General features: G+C 39.4%; 1 protein-coding gene across 5 annotated transcripts in view; it reads left to right on the forward strand.

The window, feature by feature from the left end:
* The window catches only part of CNKSR2 (connector enhancer of kinase suppressor of Ras 2), a 452,425-nt gene that overhangs the window by 267,478 nt on the left and 161,642 nt on the right, over positions 1 to 23,305 (forward strand). For all 5 annotated transcript variants that reach the window (XM_060686726.2, XM_087871349.1, XM_060686725.2 and 2 more), the window contains 3 exons: positions 1,081 to 1,292; positions 7,743 to 7,832; positions 12,750 to 12,961. In XM_060686726.2, coding sequence (XP_060542709.1) covers positions 1,081 to 1,292; positions 7,743 to 7,832; positions 12,750 to 12,961 — 514 coding nt within the window. The remainder of the gene's footprint in view (positions 1 to 1,080; positions 1,293 to 7,742; positions 7,833 to 12,749; positions 12,962 to 23,305) is intronic.

A 23,305-nucleotide genomic window follows, 5' to 3' on the forward strand; every position in this document is an offset into this window, starting at 1 on the left:
GGGGGGCTGTAAAGGAGAAACTAATAAGATTAAAGCAATGCTCTACTGACCATAATATAGCTGATATATTAACAAAGCCTGTATCTGTGGACAAACATCAGGAATATGTTAAAGCATTTGAATTATCAGCTGTTCAGCTTTAAATGGGATGAATGTCAGGGTAATGAAGATTTAAAGCTGACCAGCCACTGTAAGGCTGTGGACCAGGATGAGCCAGCAGGGTTATTGCTGCTTTAAGAAGCTGTCTATATAAGAGAGGCCATGAGATGGCGTATCTCTCTCTCCTCATGTATCACTCTGCTCATTGTGTTCTATCTGCATTGTAGTTATCCGTGTAGAGTTGAAGATTGCTTGCTTGCCTGGTATGTGCCTACCAGGTGTATGTATGTATATAGAAGTCTTGTATATAAACCACTGTTTGTAAGACAAACCTCTGTGTCCTTTATTTTGTTCCTGGGCTGTCTCAAAATAGTAGTCACATTGTAAACACTCTGACAAAATTGTAAAATACAAGCAACAAAGTTATAATCATAAGAAGATAAATAAGGAATAGGTAATAGAAAACATGAGAAGGATAATAGTAATACAGCCCTACTACGTAGTTTGACAGTGTTGTGGGAATTGGTTGTTTAGCAGAGTGATGGCATGGGGGGAAAAACTGTCCGTGTGTCTGTAATTACTGATTATACTGTAGTATACTGCATATTCAAGTTCCAAAGGGCAAATAAGTTCCTCACTGTATAATGTGATTGATTGCAGCAACCATTTCTAGATATACCTTGTTAAACAAATCAAAAGGTCCTATTGGATTCACACTGCAACATAAATTGTACAGTCCTTCCAAATACTTGCCATTGAAAAATTCCTAGGTACAGAACAAGTCTAAGCAGAATTATTTGCTTTTCAGGAGTCTTAAAACTGTTTGTAATAAACAACTTCAGCATAGGTTAAATAGGAGTTACTGAAATTTAATGTTAGTTAATGAAAATTTATGCAATATTTATATAATAATATAGCACATCATAAGCAGTAACAATCATTTTCAATTTTTAATCATCGAAAAAATGTAACTTCTTACAGAGATGAGAAGGGGAACCTTCCATGTGATGATACTGGAAGACATTTAGTGGGAAAGCCAGTACATAAAGGATCTGAATCTCCAAATTCATTTCTCGACCAAGAGTATCGAAAGCGTTTTAATGTTGTTGAAGAAGATGCCATTTTGTATTGTTATGAATATGAAAAAGGAAGAACAAGTAGTTCTGGAAGAAGAGAAAGCACACCAACATATGGTATGTATTAATACTATTAATTATTTAAAAGCTATTTTTTTAGATTTGTTTCTATTTACATATTTCCAATCCCAAAGATGTAAACATTGTTTATGCCTATAAAAGCTAAGTTATCATGTACTTCTTCTCACTTTATTCCTCTTTTGTGTTTCATTAAATTTAACCCAGCTGCGGAAGTCAGTTTTTGAAACCTGAATTGACCTAGGATTGTTCATTGAAATACAATGCTTGACAGTTTTATGTTGGTTCGGAGATAAGGAGGAAAGTGAATGAAAGTTGATGGATATTGCAACAAATTCAACAAGTGTCAGCGCCTCAGCGCTGGCATAGAGAGGAGAGAGATAATTTCTGAACTTTTGCCTGCTAAATCCCTTTGAAGTCGGGTTGTTGTGGAAATGAGGAGGGGGGAGACATTCCTGGGAAATGACGTGACAAGAAGTCTGGAGAATGACTTGGAAGATAGCCAATGAGAAGCAGAGAATTGGGGATCGGAAAGGGAGGGATTGGGGGGGCAAAAGGTCAGTCTTGTCCGCATCGAGTCATGATCCGGTGGCTGTGCTCAATTAAAGAAAAGATTTCCTTAAAGATTGGCAGTTTGGAAATTCATTTATTTTGAGATAGCATCGAAATCTGACAGACGGACAAGATTTAGAAAATTGGGCAAAACTACAAATTTCTTTGATAGGGAGAATTGCCACGATAAAGATGAATATCTTACCTAAAATTTTATATTTGTTCCAAACAGTACCTATAAAATTGGGGAAAACCTTTTTTTGACAAATTGAATAAAATTATTAGTAAATTCATATGGCTAGGGAAAAAGCCAAGAATTAAAATTAAAATGTTACAAGATGCCGGAAGTAAGGGTGGGTTTGGTCTTCCAGACTGGGAACTGTACCATCAGGCAGCAGTAATGTCTTGGTTCAGGGAATGGATAAATCTAAAGAATGGAAGAATTTTAACAATTGAGGGCCATGACTTGCAGAAAGGTTGGCATGTCTTTATTTGGGACGGAAAAGACAAAGCCCACAAGTATTGCTTGAAACCTGAACTATTTTTATTGGGAATTATACAAGAGAAGATTAGGAAAGAAATGTATTACCTTCTACTTCATATAATTACGGTTGCCAGAATTTCATTTGCACAAAATTGGAAACAACGATTTGCTCCATCAAATATGATGATCATAAAAAAGGTGCTAGAATGTGCAGAAGCAAATAAATTAATAATGGAATTAAAAGACCGAGAGGAAACAATTTATTATGAGACATGGAATAGATGGTATAATTGATTGGAGAAACAATCCAAAATTAATGTATAAATGTATAAACATAAGAGAAGATCATGTAATAGATAGGTATAAATTGTAGTGAATATAGAAATTAGCAAGTAATACATAAAATGTATGTATATATAGTTGGTTATAGATATTATCACAGATGCCGGTATCGGAAACCTGTAAAAATGTAATAAGGATGTTAAAGATGTACAGTAAATGTTGAATAAAAATTATCAGAGAGAAAAAAATTATCGGAAAGTTGATGGATATTTGAGCACTACTAATTTGCATAAGCTTCCATTTTCATTTGTGCAAAGTTGCATTCATTTATTTAATTAGATAAATTAAAACTGGAAAATTATAATTGTATATAATTGTATGCTATAATTTCAATTTCAGACTACGTCTGGATTTTTTTAAAGTTTTGACTTAATTTGCAAGCATTGCACAGATAGAACAAGTAGATAAATAGAGAAACATAAAAGCCCATTGAATGATTCTAACAGACTGTTTTTGCTTCCCCTCAATCCTATTATGGACATAAATATTCATGGTTGGTGTAATAAAAAAATCCAGGAAAACAATTCCAATACCATTGCCACTGTCCCTCTCCAGATTAATATCAGGTGGGGTCATTAGGGCAGTTTTTATTCTCAGAGCAGATGTAAAAGCTGGTTATATCAGTCTAAAAAAGGGAGAGATTTTGTGCAAGAGGATAATCTGTTAAATCCTCAAGCATGCAAAGACCTCATGCTTATACAGTATATGCAGTGGTGGGATTCAATATTTTTAACAACCGGTTCTGTGGGCGTGGCTTAGTTGGGGTGTGTGGCTTGGAGGTCATGTGACCGGGTGGGCGTGGCTATGTGCATAGGGACTACTCAGAGGGTTGAAAAAAGTCATTTCTGACTGGTCCTCGCACTTATGACCATCCTCACATTTATGCCCATTGCGGCATTCTTAACAACCGTGTCAGTCATTTCACCACTACTTCTCTTCACCATGGTGACAAGATAGGGCGTAAAACGTAAAATGTGAGGACAGTGGTAAATTCAAGGACTGGTCAAAAGTGTGAGGACCGGTCAAAAATAACTTTTTCAGCCTTCTGACTAGTCCATATGCACATAGGGACTATTCAGAGGGCTGAAAAAAGTCATTTCTGACTGGTCCTCACATTTTTGACCGGTCCTCGCACTTATGACCTTCCTCACATTTATGCCCGTTGCGGCATTCTTAACAACTGTGTCAGTCATTTCACCACTACTTGTCTTCACCACAGTGACAAGATAGGGCACAAAACATAAAATGTGAGTACAGTCGTAAGTACGAGGACTGGTCAAAAGTGCGAGGACCGGTCAAAAATAACTTTTTCAGCCCTCTGAGTAATCCATATGCAAAAAAGGATACAGCAATAGAGAGGGATGAAGGAAGGAGAAGAGAGATAGAAGAAAGAAGGAGAGACAGGGAAGGAAGAGAAGGGAGGAAGGGAAGGGAAATTAGAGTAAGAGTGAGAGTAAGAGAGGGAGGAAGAGAGGAGGAGGAGAAGAGGGGGGGGAAGAGAAAGTAAGAAGGAAAGAAAAGAGAGAGGTGGTAGGTTTGAGGAGAAAGATTGCTGTACAGTAAAAAAGATGAAATGGAAGAAAGGCAACCCCAAACAAATATAAAGATATTAAGATAAAGAATGAATTGTTAAACTTTAAAGAATAAAAGAGAATAAATATGAATAAATAGCAGTAATTAGAAACACACATACAAACATACAATGTATTTTCTTTGAACAGAGTATTTGGCCAGTTCACAAATTTAAACAGTGTTTAGTCATTTCAATTAAATTTACAATTTCTATATTTCCTTTTTGCCATATTTATTCCTTATCTATTTTTTTAAAAAAAACAATATTACCCTTCATCCTCATCTCTAATCTTAATCAAATTCAATTTTTCCCTTCTATTCTATATTATACCCCTTCTCATTGTCATCTATTTTTATATCCATCCTCACATTGGTTAATTATGTAATATTACAGTTGTTTAATATAAATTCAACATTTTAATATAAATCAATTACTTATATAACTATCTTTTTTGTATATTAATCAATATGAACATGAATATTCCAATTATTTCCATGCAATCCAATTTCTTACCAATCAATTAATTATATTTACCAATAATAATAAACTAAATAATTTCCCCCATATATTCCTCCAAACCACAATTTAACCATTTCTGCTTTCAACACAATATACAATTAATAGTATCTCAATTATTACAATTCCCTATTTAAATAGAGCTTTTTTTCTTTTGTGTTTTAAAATCTTGAACTCTCCTCTTTTTCCCTAAAGAGGAACTACCTCTTTAGGGAAAACTACCTTTCCACTAAAGGTAGTTTGCACCTACCTTTTTTGGTGAGGAAAAAGAAAAGAAATCTGCCTGCCTAATTTTCCAACGTTGCAGCAACAGTAAAGCAGGCTTTTACTTTCAGTTTCGTTTTTCAGCATAGATAGAGGGAAAAAAATCTGCACTCTTTGCAAGCAAGCAGCAGAGCCCTGAGCAAAACAGCTGAGAGCAAATCAGCTGAGAGTCGGGAGGCCGATAGAATCAAGGGGCTAATTAGCCTATGCTGAAGCTCCACGGGCCAATAACATTACAAAAGAACACCGAACCGTTTGTTAAATTGCTGGCTCGCCCACCCCTCGCCCACCACTATTTTTTGGCAATAAATAGTGGTGCGGAGGGGCGGGGCAAGGGGCGGGGTGAGCCAGCAATTTAACAAAGGGTTTGGCCGAACCCCCTAGAACCGGCAGAATCCCACCACTGAGTATATGGGTGCATTATTTTGGTATATGGGAAACAGCAGTCTCCTCTTAATATTGTTAACAGAAAGAAATATTCTGCTTCTATAAATGAAATTCTATTTTTTGCAGTTATCTTAATTATTTCAGAAATCCACACAAAAATACAACATAGTAAGGAAGCACAGTAAATGCAATAATCCCAGATCCTTAGGAAGGTCTTGATAGGTGGATAAAAATGCCAAATCCAGTCTAATCATCTGGCTGTCTGTGCGATGTATAATAATAATTCCCTTTAGGTTGGGAACATCCTGGATAGGCAACTGTGTGAGCTAGTTCCTCCAGTTTTTTTGGCAAGATTTTTGGAAGCGGCTTGCCTCCTTCCTAGAGCTGAGAGAGATTGGCCTTAAATCCTCTAACTGGACTCGTGCCAAAAGTAGGACTAGAACTTAATTTTGAAGCTTCTAGCTGGTGCCTTAATCACCAAGCTGGCTCTCTCACTCTCACTCTATACTGATTACTTGGTAACTTCATTTCAGAATATTCAGATTTTGATTTGATATTTGTAATACGCCAGGATTTGTAATAATGATATCAGTTTTGCCGTGTCATACCAAACTATAATGTTTATAGATAATTTTTTCCAACTGTCATATAACATAAATCCTCTTGAATTTGCTTACAAAATGTTTGGCTACTACAGTTAACTTTTCAAATCTCCATTTGTTTTTGATAATAAGTTATTTATACTATTTCTGTAAAAATTTAGGTTTATTAATCTTATCTTTATTTTTAAATATATAAATATGTGGCTGTAGAAACAGAACTCAGAACTGTTGGATTATCTGATTAGGTCTGTTTTAACACTGAAAAATAAATCATTGTGATGGTTTTTATTTATGTTTTTTGCAAAGAAATCTTATAATTGTTGACTGTACTATATGATTTTCAATTTTATTTTAAAAACAGCAGTAATTACTGAAAAACATACCATTTGTAGCCGTATCTAAGAATTAGTGGGAAAATAAGCAATAAGTTGAACTTACTTTCTTTGTGATTTGGAGCTACAGCAATGCCCAAATTAATTAAGCTATACATTAAGTGGTTTGTGTATGATTTACAAAAACAAAACTAAAATTCTGGCAATTTGTATAAAAATTTCACAAGCAGTAGAAATTCTGATTTAAGTATGTAAAACCATTGAATACAAATCAAGATACTGTACCTAACATAGTCTATCCAAAGAGTAGACCCATTCTAATCAGTGGGACTTAAGTTAACCATGCCTATTGAGATACATTTTTTCAATTGATTTGCCCTAAAGATGAGAAGATTTGAATTTAATATAAAGCATCTTAAAAAGGTTGATGCATCCAATTTCAGTTGTGCTTTTTAAGTTCTAAACTATTGCTCTGCTTTCATCTTTAATTATCAGCTCTAATATTACCATCTCCTTAATAATGATTTAATCCATTTTGAAAAGGTTGAATTCTTACACTAACATATGATAAATGAGCTTAGCATTATTGTAAATTAAAGAACAGTAATTTATACAAGGAAACACATGATTAGAATATAACAAAAGCCATTCCTATTAAGCACTAAATTTTATTATTTTGATACAAAGAGAAGCATTTATTCCATTAGGGATAGGAGCTTCGAAAAAGAAAAGAAAACCCTTAATTTTACAAAATTGGAAATCTTGTTTCTGTGTCTTGTACATATATCCTTATATATTATATCAAAAGATAGCTAACTTTTCAGTACAGAGATAATTAGTATAAAAATCAAGCAAGCCACTGAGAAAAATAAGACATTTTCTAGAAATGTATGATAAAAATATCTGATCTATGTGCTTGTTTTATTTATTGGTTTGGTCTGTTTTAATTTTCTATTAGAGGAGGGAAATGTTGAGTGAAATGAGACTGGAATAGCAGAGAAAACTGGACAAAGTATCAAAATTGTTTTTTGCAATTTTTTCCCTTAGAATTTGATGATATAAATTAGGCTGAACAAAAGATTAAATGCAGGGCTCAAATTCTTTTCTGATTCTTTTTAGAACCTGTTACATATTTTTCATCCATAGTATTGGATGCTTATTCATGTTGACATGTATGTATGACCATGTTCCATTGAAATGTATAACATAAGAAAGTTATGAAAAGTAACATGATTTTGAACAATTGATATGTCTATTAAATTGAGGGGATTTTTGTCCTTATAGGTTCAGTGAAAGATTTGTAAAAATAGACACTTGATGACATTCAATCACATCAAATTTTATGCATGTGCCTAAATAAAATTCAGTTACATCTTAACTTTGCAGGTTTGCCCCAAGTATGCTCAAGACCAAGCAATCTGATTTATTTTGTTGCAGGGAAATTAAGGCCTATATCTATGCCGGTAGAATATAACTGGGTAGGGGATTATGAAGAACCTAGCAAAACAAAAAGAGATAGCAGGAGAGGTAAGTAATTCCTATTACAAATTATGCATAGCATTATTTGATTATTTATTAGAAATAATTTCATTCCAAAATAGATAATCTTTAATTATATATTTTCATTAACTATTCAACAGTTTTTATGATACACATAGATTTGGGGGGGGGGGAGCCTTGTTAATATATTTGGTTGATCATCATCATCACCATCATCAACATCATTTTAGCTATTGTCTATCCACTGCAGGATGAAGGCCTCTTCCACATATTTCCAACCAATTCAGTCCTGAGCTTTCTTTTGTCAATTGGGCCCACAATACTAGCTAATGTCATCGATCCATCTTGTTTTAGGTCCCTTTCATGGATGCTTTTTATTAAATGGAATCCCACTTGATTTGGTTGATATTTAAGCATATATGTTGTTTATATTTAATTAGTATCCTAAATTATGAATGGCTGTTTCCTAACTTATCAATTTTATAAGTGTGTGTCATATTGAATCAGGAAGAACGTAACTAAAATGTTCCATTGATGTTCTCTTCCACCATGCATTTAAAATGTCCCCCCCCCTTTAAATGATTAGAATATACTGCACATCAAAACACTTTATCTATAGAGTACATCACATTGCATGTGGGCCTTCAGATCAGGACACTGTGATGTAAATTAGTACTTGGGGATATAAACTGTGGCAAGTTCTAATCATATTTTCTCTGAAAACTTTAATACTCTGGAAGAGCTAAGGAAATGCAGTAATATACAGATATCTGCAGGGGAAAAACTGATGGTTACTGTTGCCTGTCTGTTCTATTTACATCAGTAGAAAAATATCAGTAAATTTTATTTATATTAAAGCAAAAAAGCAAGATAAAATTAGTGGGGCCTTGTTAAAAAATACTCTGTAATAATAGCAATAGCATTTAGACATATATATTGCTTCACAGTGTTTTACAGCCCTTCCTAAGCAGTTTAGAGTCAGCATATTGCCCCAAACAATCTGGGTCCTCATTTTACCAACCTCAGAAGGATATATCTTCCTCTTTTTCTATGTTAGTATTGTATATGCTTTGACAACTATTCAGAAGTGCTTTGGAACACATGGAAGGGCAGTATCTCTGTGTTATACATTAAACAAATTCAACTGCCTTCATGTTTCAATGTAAATCTGGGGCGGGGGGGAAGGCTGCTGTGATGCTTCTGAAAGAAAGGCAGGATATATATCTAATAAAAACCAACGAACCAAATAAATGAAGAGGTCATGAAATTGGTGTTATTTTAGTGCAAGACCCAAAGCACTTTATAAAAAAATCATGTTTTTTTCCAAGTTTCCAAGTTTATTTATTTGTCAAATAAATAAAGATAACAGATATAAGTATAAACATGATTATGAATACAGGATAAGGATATGAATAAATGGGGACAGTAGGACAGGGACAGTAGGCACGTTTGTGCGCTTATGCATATCCCCTCTTAGGAATGGGGTGAGGTCAACAGTAGACAGTCTATGGTTAAAGTTATGAGGGTTTGGGGAAGTAATCACAGAGTCAGGTATTGACTCAGGCATTGACCACTCTGTTGCTGAAGTCGTATTTTCTGCAATCAAGTTTGGAGCGGTTTTGTTGTGGTCCGCTGGTGGCCTGTGGAGCTGGCAGCAGAGTCGGACAGTGAGGAGGTTAGGGAGGAAAATGGGCCAGTTCTGGAGTCTGGGGAAGACTTGGATGAAGGCTCTGTGTTGGAGGCAGAGATGGGGCCAGAGCCATCTGGGAGTTAAGTGCTGCTTCTGGAGCCTTCAGAGTCAGACATCAGCAAGGCAGAGGAACAGGGGGAGCATGCGCAGAGCTGCCAGGAGGCAAGAAGTGTTAAGACAAAAGGGACGACTTGGGAGTAGGACTTCGAGATGATTGGCTCCTCCCATAAGACATAAAGGAGGAGCAAAGGCACGTGAGCCTTTGCAGGAAGCAACTTTGTTCATTCTGGTCGGTTTGAATTCTGAAGCTCCATTTTGACACTGTGCTCCGTGTGGCCTTGCAAAGCTAATTGCCTATTAGGACTTTGGCAGCGTGTCAAGGGACCTAAAGGTGGGTAAGCATCAGCCTTATCCCGAAAGTCTGTGGCAGACCTCTGTCAGACTCATTACGGGCTGTGAATGAACATAATTCACAGCTGTTAAAATAAAAAGAGGGTTTTTGGGACTAAGCGTGTGCTTTTTACTGTCTCAGGAAGCCTAGTTCAGAACAGGTTTACCTTAAGTTTGTATCTATTGTGTGCTTCTGTATTATTGCAGTTGAAGCTGAAGTAGTCATTAACAGGTAGGACATTGTAGCAGGTAATTTTGTGTACTACGCTTAGTTCAGACCGAAGGCGGCGTAGTTCTAAATTGTCTAATCCCAAGATTTCAAGCCTGGTGGCATAAGATATTTTATTGTGAGTAGAGGAGTAGAGGATTCTTCTCGTGAAATATCTCTGAACTCGCTCAATTGTATTAATGTCCTTTATACAGTGTGGGTTCCAGGCAGATGAGCTGTATTCAAGAATTGATCTAGCAAAGGTTTTGTATGCCCTAGTTTGCAGTACAATATTACCGGAGAAGAAGCTTCACAAGATTAGGTTAATAACTCTTAATGCCTTTTTGGCAATGTTCTTGCAGTGAGCTCTGGCACTTAGATCCTTTGAGATGAGTACTCCAAGGTCCATGAAAGAATGAGGGTCATCTACGAGGTCGTATCCACCCAGCTTGTATTTGATGTTCTGATTTTTTTTGTCGATGTGTAAGACAGAGCATTTGTTGGTTGATATTTGGAGTTGCCAATTGTTTGACCATTCTGACACATAGTCAGGTTCTCTTTGAAGGGTAGCAGCATTGTCGGTGGTGCTGAATAGTTTTACATCATCAGCAAAGAGAATGCAGTTGCTTATAATATGATCGCAAAGGTCATTTATGTAAAGTATAAAGAGTGTAGGTCCTAAAATGCTGCCTTGGGAGACACCACTGTTAACAGGTGCAGGGTTTGATAGGGTGCTCCCTATTTTGACTACTTGTTTCCTGTTTGACAGGAACGCAGATATCCACTTATGCAGGGATCCAGAAATGCCATAAAATTTGAGTTTTAAAAGTAGTTTGTAGTGTACCACTGAATCAAAGGCTTTGCAGAAGTCTATATAAATTGCGTCTATTGCTTTACCCTGGTCAAGTTGTGTAGTCCATATGTTTTTGCAGTGTAAGAGTTGTAGATTACAGGACAAATTTTTCCTGAAACCAAACTGCTTGTTAGAGTGTAGGTTGTTTGACTCTAAGTTGAGGGTAATGGTTTATGATTGATTCCATGACTTTGCAGGTGACGCAACAAAATGAGATTGATCTGTGATTTTCAACTAGGCTGGGGTCACACTTTTTGAAGATAGGGATGACCATGGCCAGTGACCATAGGTTAGGCAAGGAGCTGATTCTGAAAGATATTTTATAGATTATGCTTAGAGGTTCTGCTATGGCAGTGGAAAGCTTTATTAAGAAGTAGGCACATAATCCATCATGGCCAATAGATAGAGATGGTTTTAGGCTGCGTAGTGCCTTTTCAATGTTATCTTCTGTAAAATCGATATGTAGTAGATCATTGTAATTAGTTGTGGTATGACTAGGAAATGTGGGGCATGAGCCATTGCTGTTTACAAAGACTGAACCGAAGAACGTGTTGAAGAGGTTGGCCTTAATGGTTTCATTATTACAGTCTTTCCCGTTAGGCCCTTTTAGGGGTGGGATGGATCTCGAGTCTTTAAGTTTGTTGTTTACAAAATTATAGAAAGCGCAGTTCCAAAGTGTATGTCATACATTCTGTTCATTTCACTTTAATCTTTTGTTGATTTGCCCAATGGCAATCAATGTTCTTCTCTCTGATCATTGTCCTCCTTCCTCTGATTGGTCTTCTTGGTTCCATATTTTCCAATTTATCATGGGTCTAGCTGAGGCTCTATTCTTCCAGGTTGTTTTCTTTGTTCATTTCTCCTGTCTATTATTTTTATTATCGCTAGTGCCAGTGAAATACAATTTGTTGTATTTCAAATTTCAGGGAAATTGAAGGAAAAGTTAAATGAAGTTTCTTTGATCCAACTTATAACAAGGATCATCTAAATCAGAGCAAGAACTGATCTGATTGGTACTGGCAATGTCCTGAATTTGCAGTATTGGTTCTGTGTAGTTTAAAAAGTATCCCTTCATCTTTTGACTGCTTTATTGCCTCTAATTACTAAGCAGAAAACTCAACTTGAATTTACTTTCTTAAATTACTGTTCTGTGGTGGTAAGTTATTGATTTGAAGTAAAAGAGAGAAGGCAAAATCACTTCTTTCTCATCTGAATGTCAAAGCTGAAGAACAGTCAAATACTGAATTAATTGCTGACTCACAACAGAATATCAAAAATAAAAAGGGGGAAGCTTTGTGGGGCTCTATTTCTTTAAAATCTGTTTCTTATGATTTGCAGTCTTTTAGAAAGACTGAATTTGTGCAGATAAAAAGCAGAATGAATGAAGTGAAAGTCAACTTTTTGGAAATAAAGCAAAGACATGATTCTTCTGATTTTAAAATGGTATAATTAAAACTTTAGTTATGATTCATATGAAAAAATAATTCAGCTTGAATTTAAAAAGTAGTTTGAAAGTAAATATATTCAACATGAAGTAACCAATTTACAGGGTACTTCAAGAGTATTCAAATGCTCAGGTATTTTTTGTATTCTAGAATAATTTGGATTAAATTTTGAAATGAGTAGATATAGCATTATTAATAAGATTTTATATAATTAAAACATTTTTGTACTTTATTCGCAACAGTATTTGTTTTTGAGAGGCAAGTATGTTTATTATGCAACTGCTTTTAGTTAGACTTATGTTAAATTGATAATATTTAAGAAATAATTTTGTAATACATTTTTATACCTCCTGTCTAGAAAATTCACTTCTTCGATATATGAGTAATGAGAAAATAGCACAAGAAGATTACATGTTCCAAAGGAACAGCAAAAAGGACACAGGGAAAAAATCTAAAAAGAAAGACAAGAATAATAGTCCTAGTCATTATTCTCTATTACCTAGTTTACAAATGGAATCATTAAGGCAAGACAATATGAGCACACCTGGGCCTGAAACAACTTTGTACCATGTAAGTAAAATGATAAAATACTTCATTCTTTGTTGATACTGTTGTTGAATATCTAAAATATCTAAATATGACTACATGTATTTGTTAACACCTTATATCAATGATGGCGGGTGCCAAAAGCACGCACGTGCATGCCCACACCCATAATTCAATGCCCCCCGCACCCCAGCCCCCTGCACATGCATGCACGACACCCCTGCACTCCCCCTCACATGCACGCACGACACTCTCTCATCCCGCTTTGGGCCTAGCAGGCCTCCCTGAAGCCTCTGGAGGCTGGAAACAGCCCATTTCCGGACTTCTGGTAGCCCCGTTTTTCACCCTCTCCATGCTTCAGAGGCTTTCCTGGAGCCTGGGGAGGGCAAAAACAGCCTTCCCCGCCTCCCCGGAGGCACTCCAGAAGCCGGAAACAACCCGTTTCCCAACTTCCGGTGGGCCCGGTAGGCCAGTTTTTTCCCTCCCTAGGCTCCAGAGGCTTTCTTGGAGCCTGGGCAAAAACGGCCTCCCCCGCCTCCCCGCAGGCTCTCCGGAAGTCAGAAACAACCCATTTCCCGACTTCCAGTGGGCCCAGTAGGCCCATTTTTTTGCCCTCCCCACTTGGAGCTGGGGAGGGTGAAAATGGCCTCCCCCATGCCCCGGAGGCCCTATGAAGGCCAAAAACGCCCTCCAAGAGCCTTTGCATGAGCCCTGTACTTACCTGGCATCCAAAATGGGCCACTTGGAGACTCCTGGGAGGGGAGGGATGGCATGGGCAGGGCCAGCCGAAAATCAGCTGGTCAGTGCATGCTGGAGCTTAGCTAGGGCAACAGTTCACATGCCCGCAGAATTGGATCTATGTGCCACCTGTGGCACACATGCCATAGCTTCGCCATCACGGCCTTATATGTTCTTATGTTTTAAATATTATTTCCAACCTTATTTTTTATTTATTTATTTATTTTATAAAATTTTTATTTTTATTTTTAAAACAAAAACATAAAACACATCTTTTCAAAACGAAGCTTTTGATCTGGTCACATATTAAGGCAAATCATTAACAAATCTTATTTTTCAATTAACACAACTAAATATTTTAAAACAAGTATTTCCCTCAAATCTATCTATATAACTATGATATATAGTTATATAGTTATAACCATTATCCCCAAAAACCTGTTACTTAAATCTTAAATCCTAACCAGTTATCAATTCATTTTTCTCTTTCATTTGTTTAGATGGATATTTTAACAATATAAATCATGCAATTGTATTAAGCAAATTAAACATTCATTAATTATTTAATTATTATTAAACCTAACTTATGCATTTTATCTTAACTATCACTCTCAACATACACCTCCTCATTTTGGTTATCCCACCTCTTTTTATTATCTTTGATGTTAAACCAATCATTTCTATTTCTTGACTGTTAATCACAGCATAACTCTTTGTTTTGGCTATTGAATATAGCATATTTTTATTTTTTGGCCGTTACACGGCATCTTCAGGTTTGTTTGGCTGTTAAACACAGCATCTCTCAGATTTGTTTGGCTGTTGAACACATCATTGCTATTTTTGTTTTTTGGCTGTTACATGGCATATTAAGTTTCGTTTTGGCTGATATCCAGCATGACCATTTGTTGGCTGTTCAATACAGCATATTATAACTTTTTGGCTGTTAAATACAGCATGTTCATAGTTGGTTTAACAATCTCTACTTAAATCTTTCTTTGTTGTTTCCCTCCATCTATGCATTGCTTTTTATTTAATCATATTTTCCTTTATCCTTTTTCATAGCATTCATAACATTTTAACCTTCAGACATGGTTCTTGCTTAAAACATATTTTTAAGTATATTTTTAAATTCCTTGTAACATTTTCAATTAATCATATTTACCCTTATTCTTTACCTTAACATTTTACCATTAAAACATAGTTCTTGCATTAAACATATCTTACATGAATTAATTAGTTTCATTTAACATTCTTAATTTCTATAAAAGCCTCCCTTTAATTTATTGCAATCATCTTTACTTTATTTTATTTTTAATCACATTATCTTCATTTCCTCATCTGCAAACATAAATTTCCTTCCATTTTCCAAGTTTTTAATTTTATTCTCCATTAGTCCAATTAAATCTCTTTTCATATTTTTATTCCGGATATAATGTATCAAATCTCTTTGTTTTAAGGCTGCGCTTAATCCTTCTTCTATTCCTGCACCAACATTCAAATTATTATTTATTCAACTTTAGGAGTTCCATTGTAGATTCCTTTTCTTTTCACCAAATTCCAGCTGCTTGCAGTCAGGAAAGCAAAATCCTCCTCCACAGTTCAACAATTTTTATTTCTGTAGAGCTCAAAGTTCTCATAACAAAAGGAGGTTATAAAGTTCCTCTTTACACCAGATGGTGTCTCTCTATAATTCACGTTTCCTATTAGTCATGCAAGACTCCATTTTATTTCTTATTATTTAACCATCCACTTTATTTTCTTCTTTTAGTTAAAAAAAGTATCAAATCTTCTTTTCTGTTTTTTTCCCTTGGTCCAATTCAAATATTTAAAGTGTTTAGTCCTTTTACCATATCTCTAAATTAAGTCTCTTAGTTCTGTTCCAAAATTAGTTGTTTCTCGGGTCTTTGTTCTTTAAAGTTACAGTTTAAGAAATTTCCAAAGCCCCTTTGTTACTTAGCCGCTGTTTTAGGCTAGGGGTCTTCTAGTTACTAATATAACTCCAAACGTTGTTACGAGCCTGGGCTGTTGTCACTCACCCGGCTTCAAAAGGCTCCGTTTTACTTCGCTTTCCTTCAGCACTTTTCTTGCCTGGTTGTCACAGCTTCATGGCAGCCGCCATGGCTGCCGCCCCCCGCCGCCAACTCAGAGGGTTCCCTCTGATCTCTGAGGAACTTGCCTGTTCCTCTTGGTCTTCCGAGGTGCCCCTCTTCTTCCCCTGTCCCTGCAGGACAGGTTCGGTCCGCAGACCCATCAGCAGCGGTTCAGCAGCCGGGGTTTTCACGGAACTCATCAGAGCCTGCTATTTCCCCGACTGTCTCGCCGCAATGTCAACCGGAAGTCCAACCTTATTTTTTATTATTATTATGATTCATCGCACATTCTGTTAGATGGTTAGATTGGATGTGGCATTTTTATCCACCTATTAAATCCTTCTCAAGGACCTGACATGTTATTGAATGATGGTGTTAAAGGTATTGTCTCAGGATGTAAATTGCTCCAAATAAAGCTGCTTTTTGTAATTGATGCTGATTTTGTCAATGCTAATGGTGTTCACCCACTGCGCTCAAGGCGCCTATCACTATTGATAATATTTTTGTTTTATTTTGCCACAGTGTTATTACTGTTATTCCTTCAAATAAGTGTTGAGTTGTAAAAAGTGCCTGCAGGTCAATTCAGTTTTCTTGGCAAGGTTTTTTTAGAAGTGAAATTGTTTTTGTCTCTTTCCTATGCCTGACAAATTGATGGGCTCAGAATCACCCAGCCAGTTTTTCACACTTAAGGCAGAAGTAGAATTCACAGTCTCCAGTTTTTTAACCTGATGTCTTAACCATTACACCAAACTGGCTGTTTGGATTATTATTAAATATTATTATTTTAATATTAAATGAAATAGGAAAGTCTGTCTTTTCAGTGGTTTAATTTGTAATGCACTGTTCTTACTATTTTTTGTGAAGGCAGGAAGCTGGGGAGTAGTATTACATGTGTACAGGTAGTCGTCAACAGTTCTTTTAGTGACCATTCAAAATTACAATGGCACTGAAAAAAGTGACTTATAATTTTTCACACCATTGCAGCATCCCTCTGGTCATGTGATCAAAATTCAGTTGCTTGGCAACTGGTTCATATTTATGATGGCTACAGTGACCTGGTTTATGTGATCACCTTTTGCGACCTTCTGACAAGCAAAGTCAATTATTCACTTAACAACTTGCCAACAACTGTGGGAAGAAAAGTTGTAAAATGGGGCAAAACTCATGTAACAAACCTTTCATTTAATAACATAAATTTTGGACTCAATTGTTGTCATAACTCAAGGAAATTTTTTAACAAACATATATAATGGAGCTAAAGCTATTGGTTTGCATCAGCGATGCTATTCAGCCGGTTTTATACAGTTCGGACGAACCGGTAGTGGCCGCTGCGGGAGACTCCACCCACCCACCTGGATATCATCACATTTGTTTTTGATGCTGTGCACATGTGCAGAAGGTCCTGTGTGTGCGCATGCTCCCATTTGCAAACCAGTAGCGAAGGTAAGTGAATACCACCCCTGGTTTGCATGAAGAAAAATGTCAAAGATTAAATAAGTGGCTCCCAGAAACCTGGTCACCTGGTATTCAGCTTAAATCTGGCAATTAAATTCATATAAAACTTTTTGATTTCAAGAATTACTAATTTTTTTTTTTGAATGACCATTAAAAAAAACATTAAAAACATTAAACCATGAGTCTTTGTTAGAATGAGGGAAAGACAAGCTTTTTGCAGTGCATAGCCAGTATAGTATAATGTATTGATTTATACATGTAAAATAAAAAACCAAACCTATAAATGAATGAATGAAAATATTAATATTCATCCAGATAGACCGACACAGACACAAAAAATATATAGATATCAGTGGTGAAATCTAAACTTTTTTACTACTGGTTCTGTGGGCATGGTGTGGCTTGGTGGACGTGGCTTGGTGGGTGTGACAAGGGAAGGATACAGCAAAATTTCCATTCCCACCCCACTCAGGGGAAGGATACTGTAAAATCCCCATTCCCTCCCCACTCATGGGGGAAGGATATTGCAAAATCTCCATTCCCACTCCACTCTGGGACCAGCCAGAGATAGTATTTGCTGGTTGTCCAAACTACTCAGAATTTCTCTCTATCTATCTATCTATCTATCTATCTATCTATCTATCTATCTATCTATCTATCTATCTATATATATATATATAGTAGCTTTATGGTGCATTTATCTTCTAATAGAAAACATTTCTTTTGCATTCTCTAAAACATGCAGACTGTTGCTGAATATACAAAGAAAGGCGATATAATGGAGTTGCACATGCATATCCACCTTTTAAGATATAGATTTTGAATTTGAATATTGGTCAATGGAAGTCCCTGGCTGAACTTTTTTGTGTTTGGAAACTAGTCATTCTTGGGAATTAGAACTTGCGAAACAGATATTCAAGTAATAAATAGGACTACAGACTACACTAGGAAGTTTTTTTTAAAAAAAAAACATATTAAAGAAAGTAATGATGAATCATTTTGGTTTTGTTGCCAAACAAATTACTTAGATATGTTTTTGAAGTCACAAAGAGTTGAGTTCTACACCAAGATTTAACTTTAAATTGTTAGAAAGTTTACAGATGTTGTATTTATGTATCTTCATATTCTTTGTATAAACTAAAAATAATCAGTTTGTGCAGTATACAATAATTTTTAAACGTGAATTATCTTTAAATAAATTGAATTTTGCTTTAGAATATTAAGCTTATGAAAATAGAAACTGATATATCTGTCATATAAGTGCAATTTATATACAAACATTGTAAAGATATATAAATCAATCAACTTTTATTATGGTTACAGTAAAAGCATTAACAATAACAATAGTAAAAAAATAAATAAAAAACAGACAAAATAATATATTATAATTAGTGGTGGCTTATCAGTGGATAGTTAGAGCCTGCCTAATTTTGCATACAATATAACAAAATTTGGCCACATTCAAAGAAACTACTTTCGGTATTTTATTAGGTGAGATGTTATAAAGCGGGTCCATGTGTCCTTATAGAAGACACAGTATAGTAGGACATGAGCTGTAGTGTCAACAACCCCTTGTCCACAGGACATAATCTCAGCTCATATGGGGTTGTTGTTAGTGGTGGGTTTCAAAAACTTTTACTACCGGTTCTGTGGGTGTGGCTTGGTGGGCGTAGCATGAATGGTGGGCGTGGCTTGATGGGCATGACAGGGGAAGGTTACTACAAAATCTCCATTTCCTCCCGATCAGCTGGGACTTGGAAGGCAGAGAATAGAAGGGAGGCAGGGCCAGACAGAGGTGGTATTTACCGGTTCTCCAAACTACTCAAAATTTCCACTACCGGTTCTCCAGAACTGGTCAGAACCTGCTGAAACCCACCTCTGGTTGTTGTTTTATTTGCGACAGCCCTCCAAAATTATACAAAAATCTAAGTGTCAACCCAGGAGCCATTTTGGAGCATCTTCAGGACTGCCACAAGCAAGGCTGTTTGGAGCTGTGGGAATGGGAGGGGTGAATAGAGATAGCTGGGGACTTGTAGCCAAAATAAAATTCTTTCTCCTGGGAACCAAGGATGTTCTCACCAGGTGCTGGGGAGTCATGGACTGAAACCAACTGGAGTTGGGACTATGACCTAGTGTTTATTTTATTTTTATTTTTTATTTTATTTTGAATTTGTATACCGCCCTTCTCCCTGAGGACTCAGGGCGGTGAACAGCCAAGTAAAAACATCAAGTACAAATATTAAAATACAGTTAAAATATACATATATAAATTTGGCCCCATTAATTAAAAACAATAAACAAAACACTTAAAAACACTTAAAAAATTAGGCCAGCCCGGCTTGCTGGAAAAGGAAGGTTTTAAGGGCACGGTGGAAGGCACTGAGGTCTTGGATTCTCCTTATCTCTGGAGGCAATTGATTCCAGAGGGTAGGTGCCCCCACAGAGAAGGCCCTCCCCCTGGGGGTCACCAGCCTGCACTGTTTGGCTGATGGCACCCCGAGGAGGCCCTCTCTGTGGGAGCGCACGGGTCAATGGGAGATCGTCGGTGGCAGCACGCGGTCTCGAAGATAGCTAGGCCCTATGCCATGGAGCGCTTTAAAGGTGATAACCAACACCTTGAAGCGCACCCGGAAGACCACTGGGAGCCAGTGCAGCTCGCGCAGGAGCGGTGTTACATGGGAGCGCCAGGCTGCTCCCGTCACTACCCGCGCTGCTGCATTCTGGACCAGTTGGAGCCTCCGGGTGCTCCTCAAGGGGAGCCCCATGTAGAGAGCGTTGCAGTAGTCAAGGCGAGAGGTGACGAGGGCATGAGTGACTGTGCACAGGGAATCCCGATCAAGAAAGGGCCGCAACTGGCGGATCAGGCGAACCTGACAAAAGGTCCCCCTGGTTACAGCCGTCAGATGTTCCTCCAAGGACAGCTGCCTATCCAGGAGGATTCCCAGATTGCGAGCCCTCTCTGTGGGGGCCAACGACTCGCCCCCAATAGTCAGTGATGGAGTCAACTGACTATATCGGGATGCCGGGAGCCACAGCCACTCAGTCTTGGAAGGGTTGAGCCTGAGCCTGTTCCTCCCCATCCAGATCCGCACAGCCTACAGGCACTGGGACATCACTTCAAGGGCATCGTTGGGGTGGCCTGGGGTGGAGATGTACAGCTGGGTGTCATCAGCGTACTGGTGGTATCTCATCCCAAAGCCACGGATGATCTCGCCCAGTGGCTTCACATAAATGTTGAACAGGAGGGGCGAGAGGACCGACCCCTGAGGCACTCCACATATAAGAGGCCTTGAGGTCAACCTCTGCCCCCCTGCCAACACGAACTGCGACCAGTCGGAGAGAAAGGAGGAGAACCACCATAATACGGTGCCCCCCATCCCCAACTCTTCCAACCGGTGCAGCATGATACCATGGTCGATGGTATCAAAAGCCGCTGAGAAGTCTAACAGGACCAGAACAGAGGAACAACCCCTGTCCCGAGCCCTCCAGAGATCATCAACCAACGCGACCAATGCCGTTTCCGTGCTGCGTCCAGGCCTGAAACCCGACTGGAACGGATCTAGATAGGATGTTTCCTCCAAGAATTGTGGAAACTGTCGCACGACCACACTCTCAACAACCTTCGCCAGGAAGCAAAGGTTGGAGACAGGACGATAGTTGGCCAATATTGCCGGATCCAGGGACGGCTTCTTGAGGAGAGGCCTCACCACCGCTTCTTTCAAGGCAGCGGGGAAGTGACCCTCACTCAACGAAGCGTTGATAACACCCTGGAGCCAGCCTCGTGTAACCTCCCGGGAGGCCAGTACCAACCAGGAGGGACACGGGTCCAGTAAACATGTGGCCGCACTAAGTCTCCCCAAAATCCTGTCCACATCATCCGGAGTCACAGCATCAAACTCTTCCCAGGTAACATTCTCAAGACTATTCCTCGTCACCCTGCCCTGATCTACCCAGTCAGAGTCCAAATCCCCCCGGATCTGAGCGATTTTGTCATACAGGTATTGTCCGAAATCCTCCGCCCTGCCTTCCAAGGGATCCTCCCGCGCTCCCGGATGGAGCAGGGAGCAGGTTACCCTGAACAGGGCGGCCGGACGATTCCCTGATGACACAATAGAGGCGGAAAAGTAGTTAAACTTTGCCGTCTTTATCGCCACTAGGTAGGTCTTAATATGCGACCTTACCAGTGTTCGGTCAGATTCAGCGAGACTGGCCCTCCAACCGCTCTCTAGGCGTCTTTTCCAGCGTTTCATCTCCCTCAGCTCCTCGGTGAACCAAGGAGCCGCGAGGGATCGACACCGGGTCAGAGGCCGCAAAGGCACGACTCGATCCAAGGCCCCACCAGCCGCCCGATCCCAGGCAGCTACCAGGTCCTCGGCCGAGTCGTGTGCCAGATCTTCAGGAATTGGCCCAAGCTCCGTCTGGAACCTATCAGGATCCATCAGGCGCCTGGGGCGGATCCATCTAATTGGGTCCGCCTCCCTGCAGCGGGGTGTAGCGGTTCGAAGGTCCAGACGAAGGAGTGAGTGATCTGACCATGACAAGGGTTTCATGTCTATATCCCCTATAATAAGACCACTCAACCACTGGCCAGAGACAAAAATCAGGTCCAGCGTGTGTCCCCCCCTGTGAGTGGGGCCATGAACTAACTGGGTCAGGTCCATGGCCATCATGGAAGCCATGAACTCCCGAGCCATCTCTGACGTTTCACCAACGGACGGCAGATTGAAATCACCCATGACCATAAGCCTGGGTGTATCAACTGCCACCGTGGCTATCACGTCGAGTAGCTCGGGCAGGGCCGTTGCCACGTGGCAGGGAGCCAGGTACATAAGCAGCAAGCCCATCTGAACCCCATGACCCCATCTCACAAAGAGGGACTCACATCCGGCAATCTGTGGCACAGTGGTCTCCCTCGGACCCAGACCTTCGTTAATAATAACCGCCACCCCCCGCCCCTCCCCTGGGCCCTCGGCTGATGGAATGCTCTGAAGCCTGGTGGACACATCTCAACCAGAGGGACCCCTCCCTCCGAGCCCAACCAGGTCTCCGTAATACCCGCCAGGTCCGCTCCCCCCTCTTGAATAAGATCGTAAATGAGGGGGGCCTTATTTACCACAGACCTGGCGTTGCACAGCATCAGCCGGAGGCCCAGGTCCTGAGTATCTGAGCCACCTAGTATCCGAGGGGAGCCTTGAGGACCGGGGCATGCAATCGCTCTCAAGTAGCGAGTGCGCACCTCCAGCACAAGATAAGGTCCTCTGCTCCCGCCATATCTGCCCCTCCCATCCACCGTGCTGATGACATCCCCAATCCCTCGTCCTGCGCCCTCCAAACCGTTACCCTGTGCCAGGCTGGGCCCTGACCTAGGTGGATTACCCCCCCCATCCCCTTTGGTCGCCCTCCCAGTTCCCCTTAAAAGATTATTAAAAACCCTAATTAAAAAACCCCTCAATCCCCGCTTTAAAACATGCCACCTCTCGGGGTTCCAAAGCCCGTCCTTAAGGTAGGCCTTCGATAGAGTGGAAGGCCATCGCCGCGAGAGGGGGGCATCTCGCAGCGCAAGCAAATCTGCCGAGGTATAAGCCATACAAGTATGATGAGATGGAAAAGGGGAACCTTGGATGTCAGCGAGATTTAAAGATAGTCATTGAGGTGAGAGATGGCAAAAGAGACTGGCCAGGATGAAGCTGGGGCCCCTTCACTCTCTCACAGTGATGGGGCGACCAGATCAGATGGTTGCAGTGCAGGCGGATGGCCACAGCCGTTCTCTCACTGCGGCTGGATGTAAAAGGCCAACAATAGTCACTCTCTCCCTGCAGATGGAGCAGCAGTCCTTGACCTGGACTCTCAGCTTCTCCCTCCAGCCTGCAATCTCTCCTCCCCCGAGCCAAGGCCTAAAGGTGGAAATCGGGCGGCAGGAATAAACTAGCCAGCAGCAGAGGGAGATAGAGAACAAACATAAAAATCCAGGAGGGTGATAATAAAGTCCCAGAGTCAGTAGTGATGGAAAAATGGGCCGACCTAATAGAGAGTCCAGGTAGCAACGGGGGGAGGCCATTTTCATGGGGGGGGCGAATCCAAGGGG

The sequence above is a fragment of the Pantherophis guttatus genome, chromosome 5 (assembly GCF_059756535.1).
Source record: "Pantherophis guttatus breed Tessera chromosome 5, ASM5975653v1, whole genome shotgun sequence".
Classification (NCBI taxonomy): domain Eukaryota; kingdom Metazoa; phylum Chordata; class Lepidosauria; order Squamata; family Colubridae; genus Pantherophis; species Pantherophis guttatus.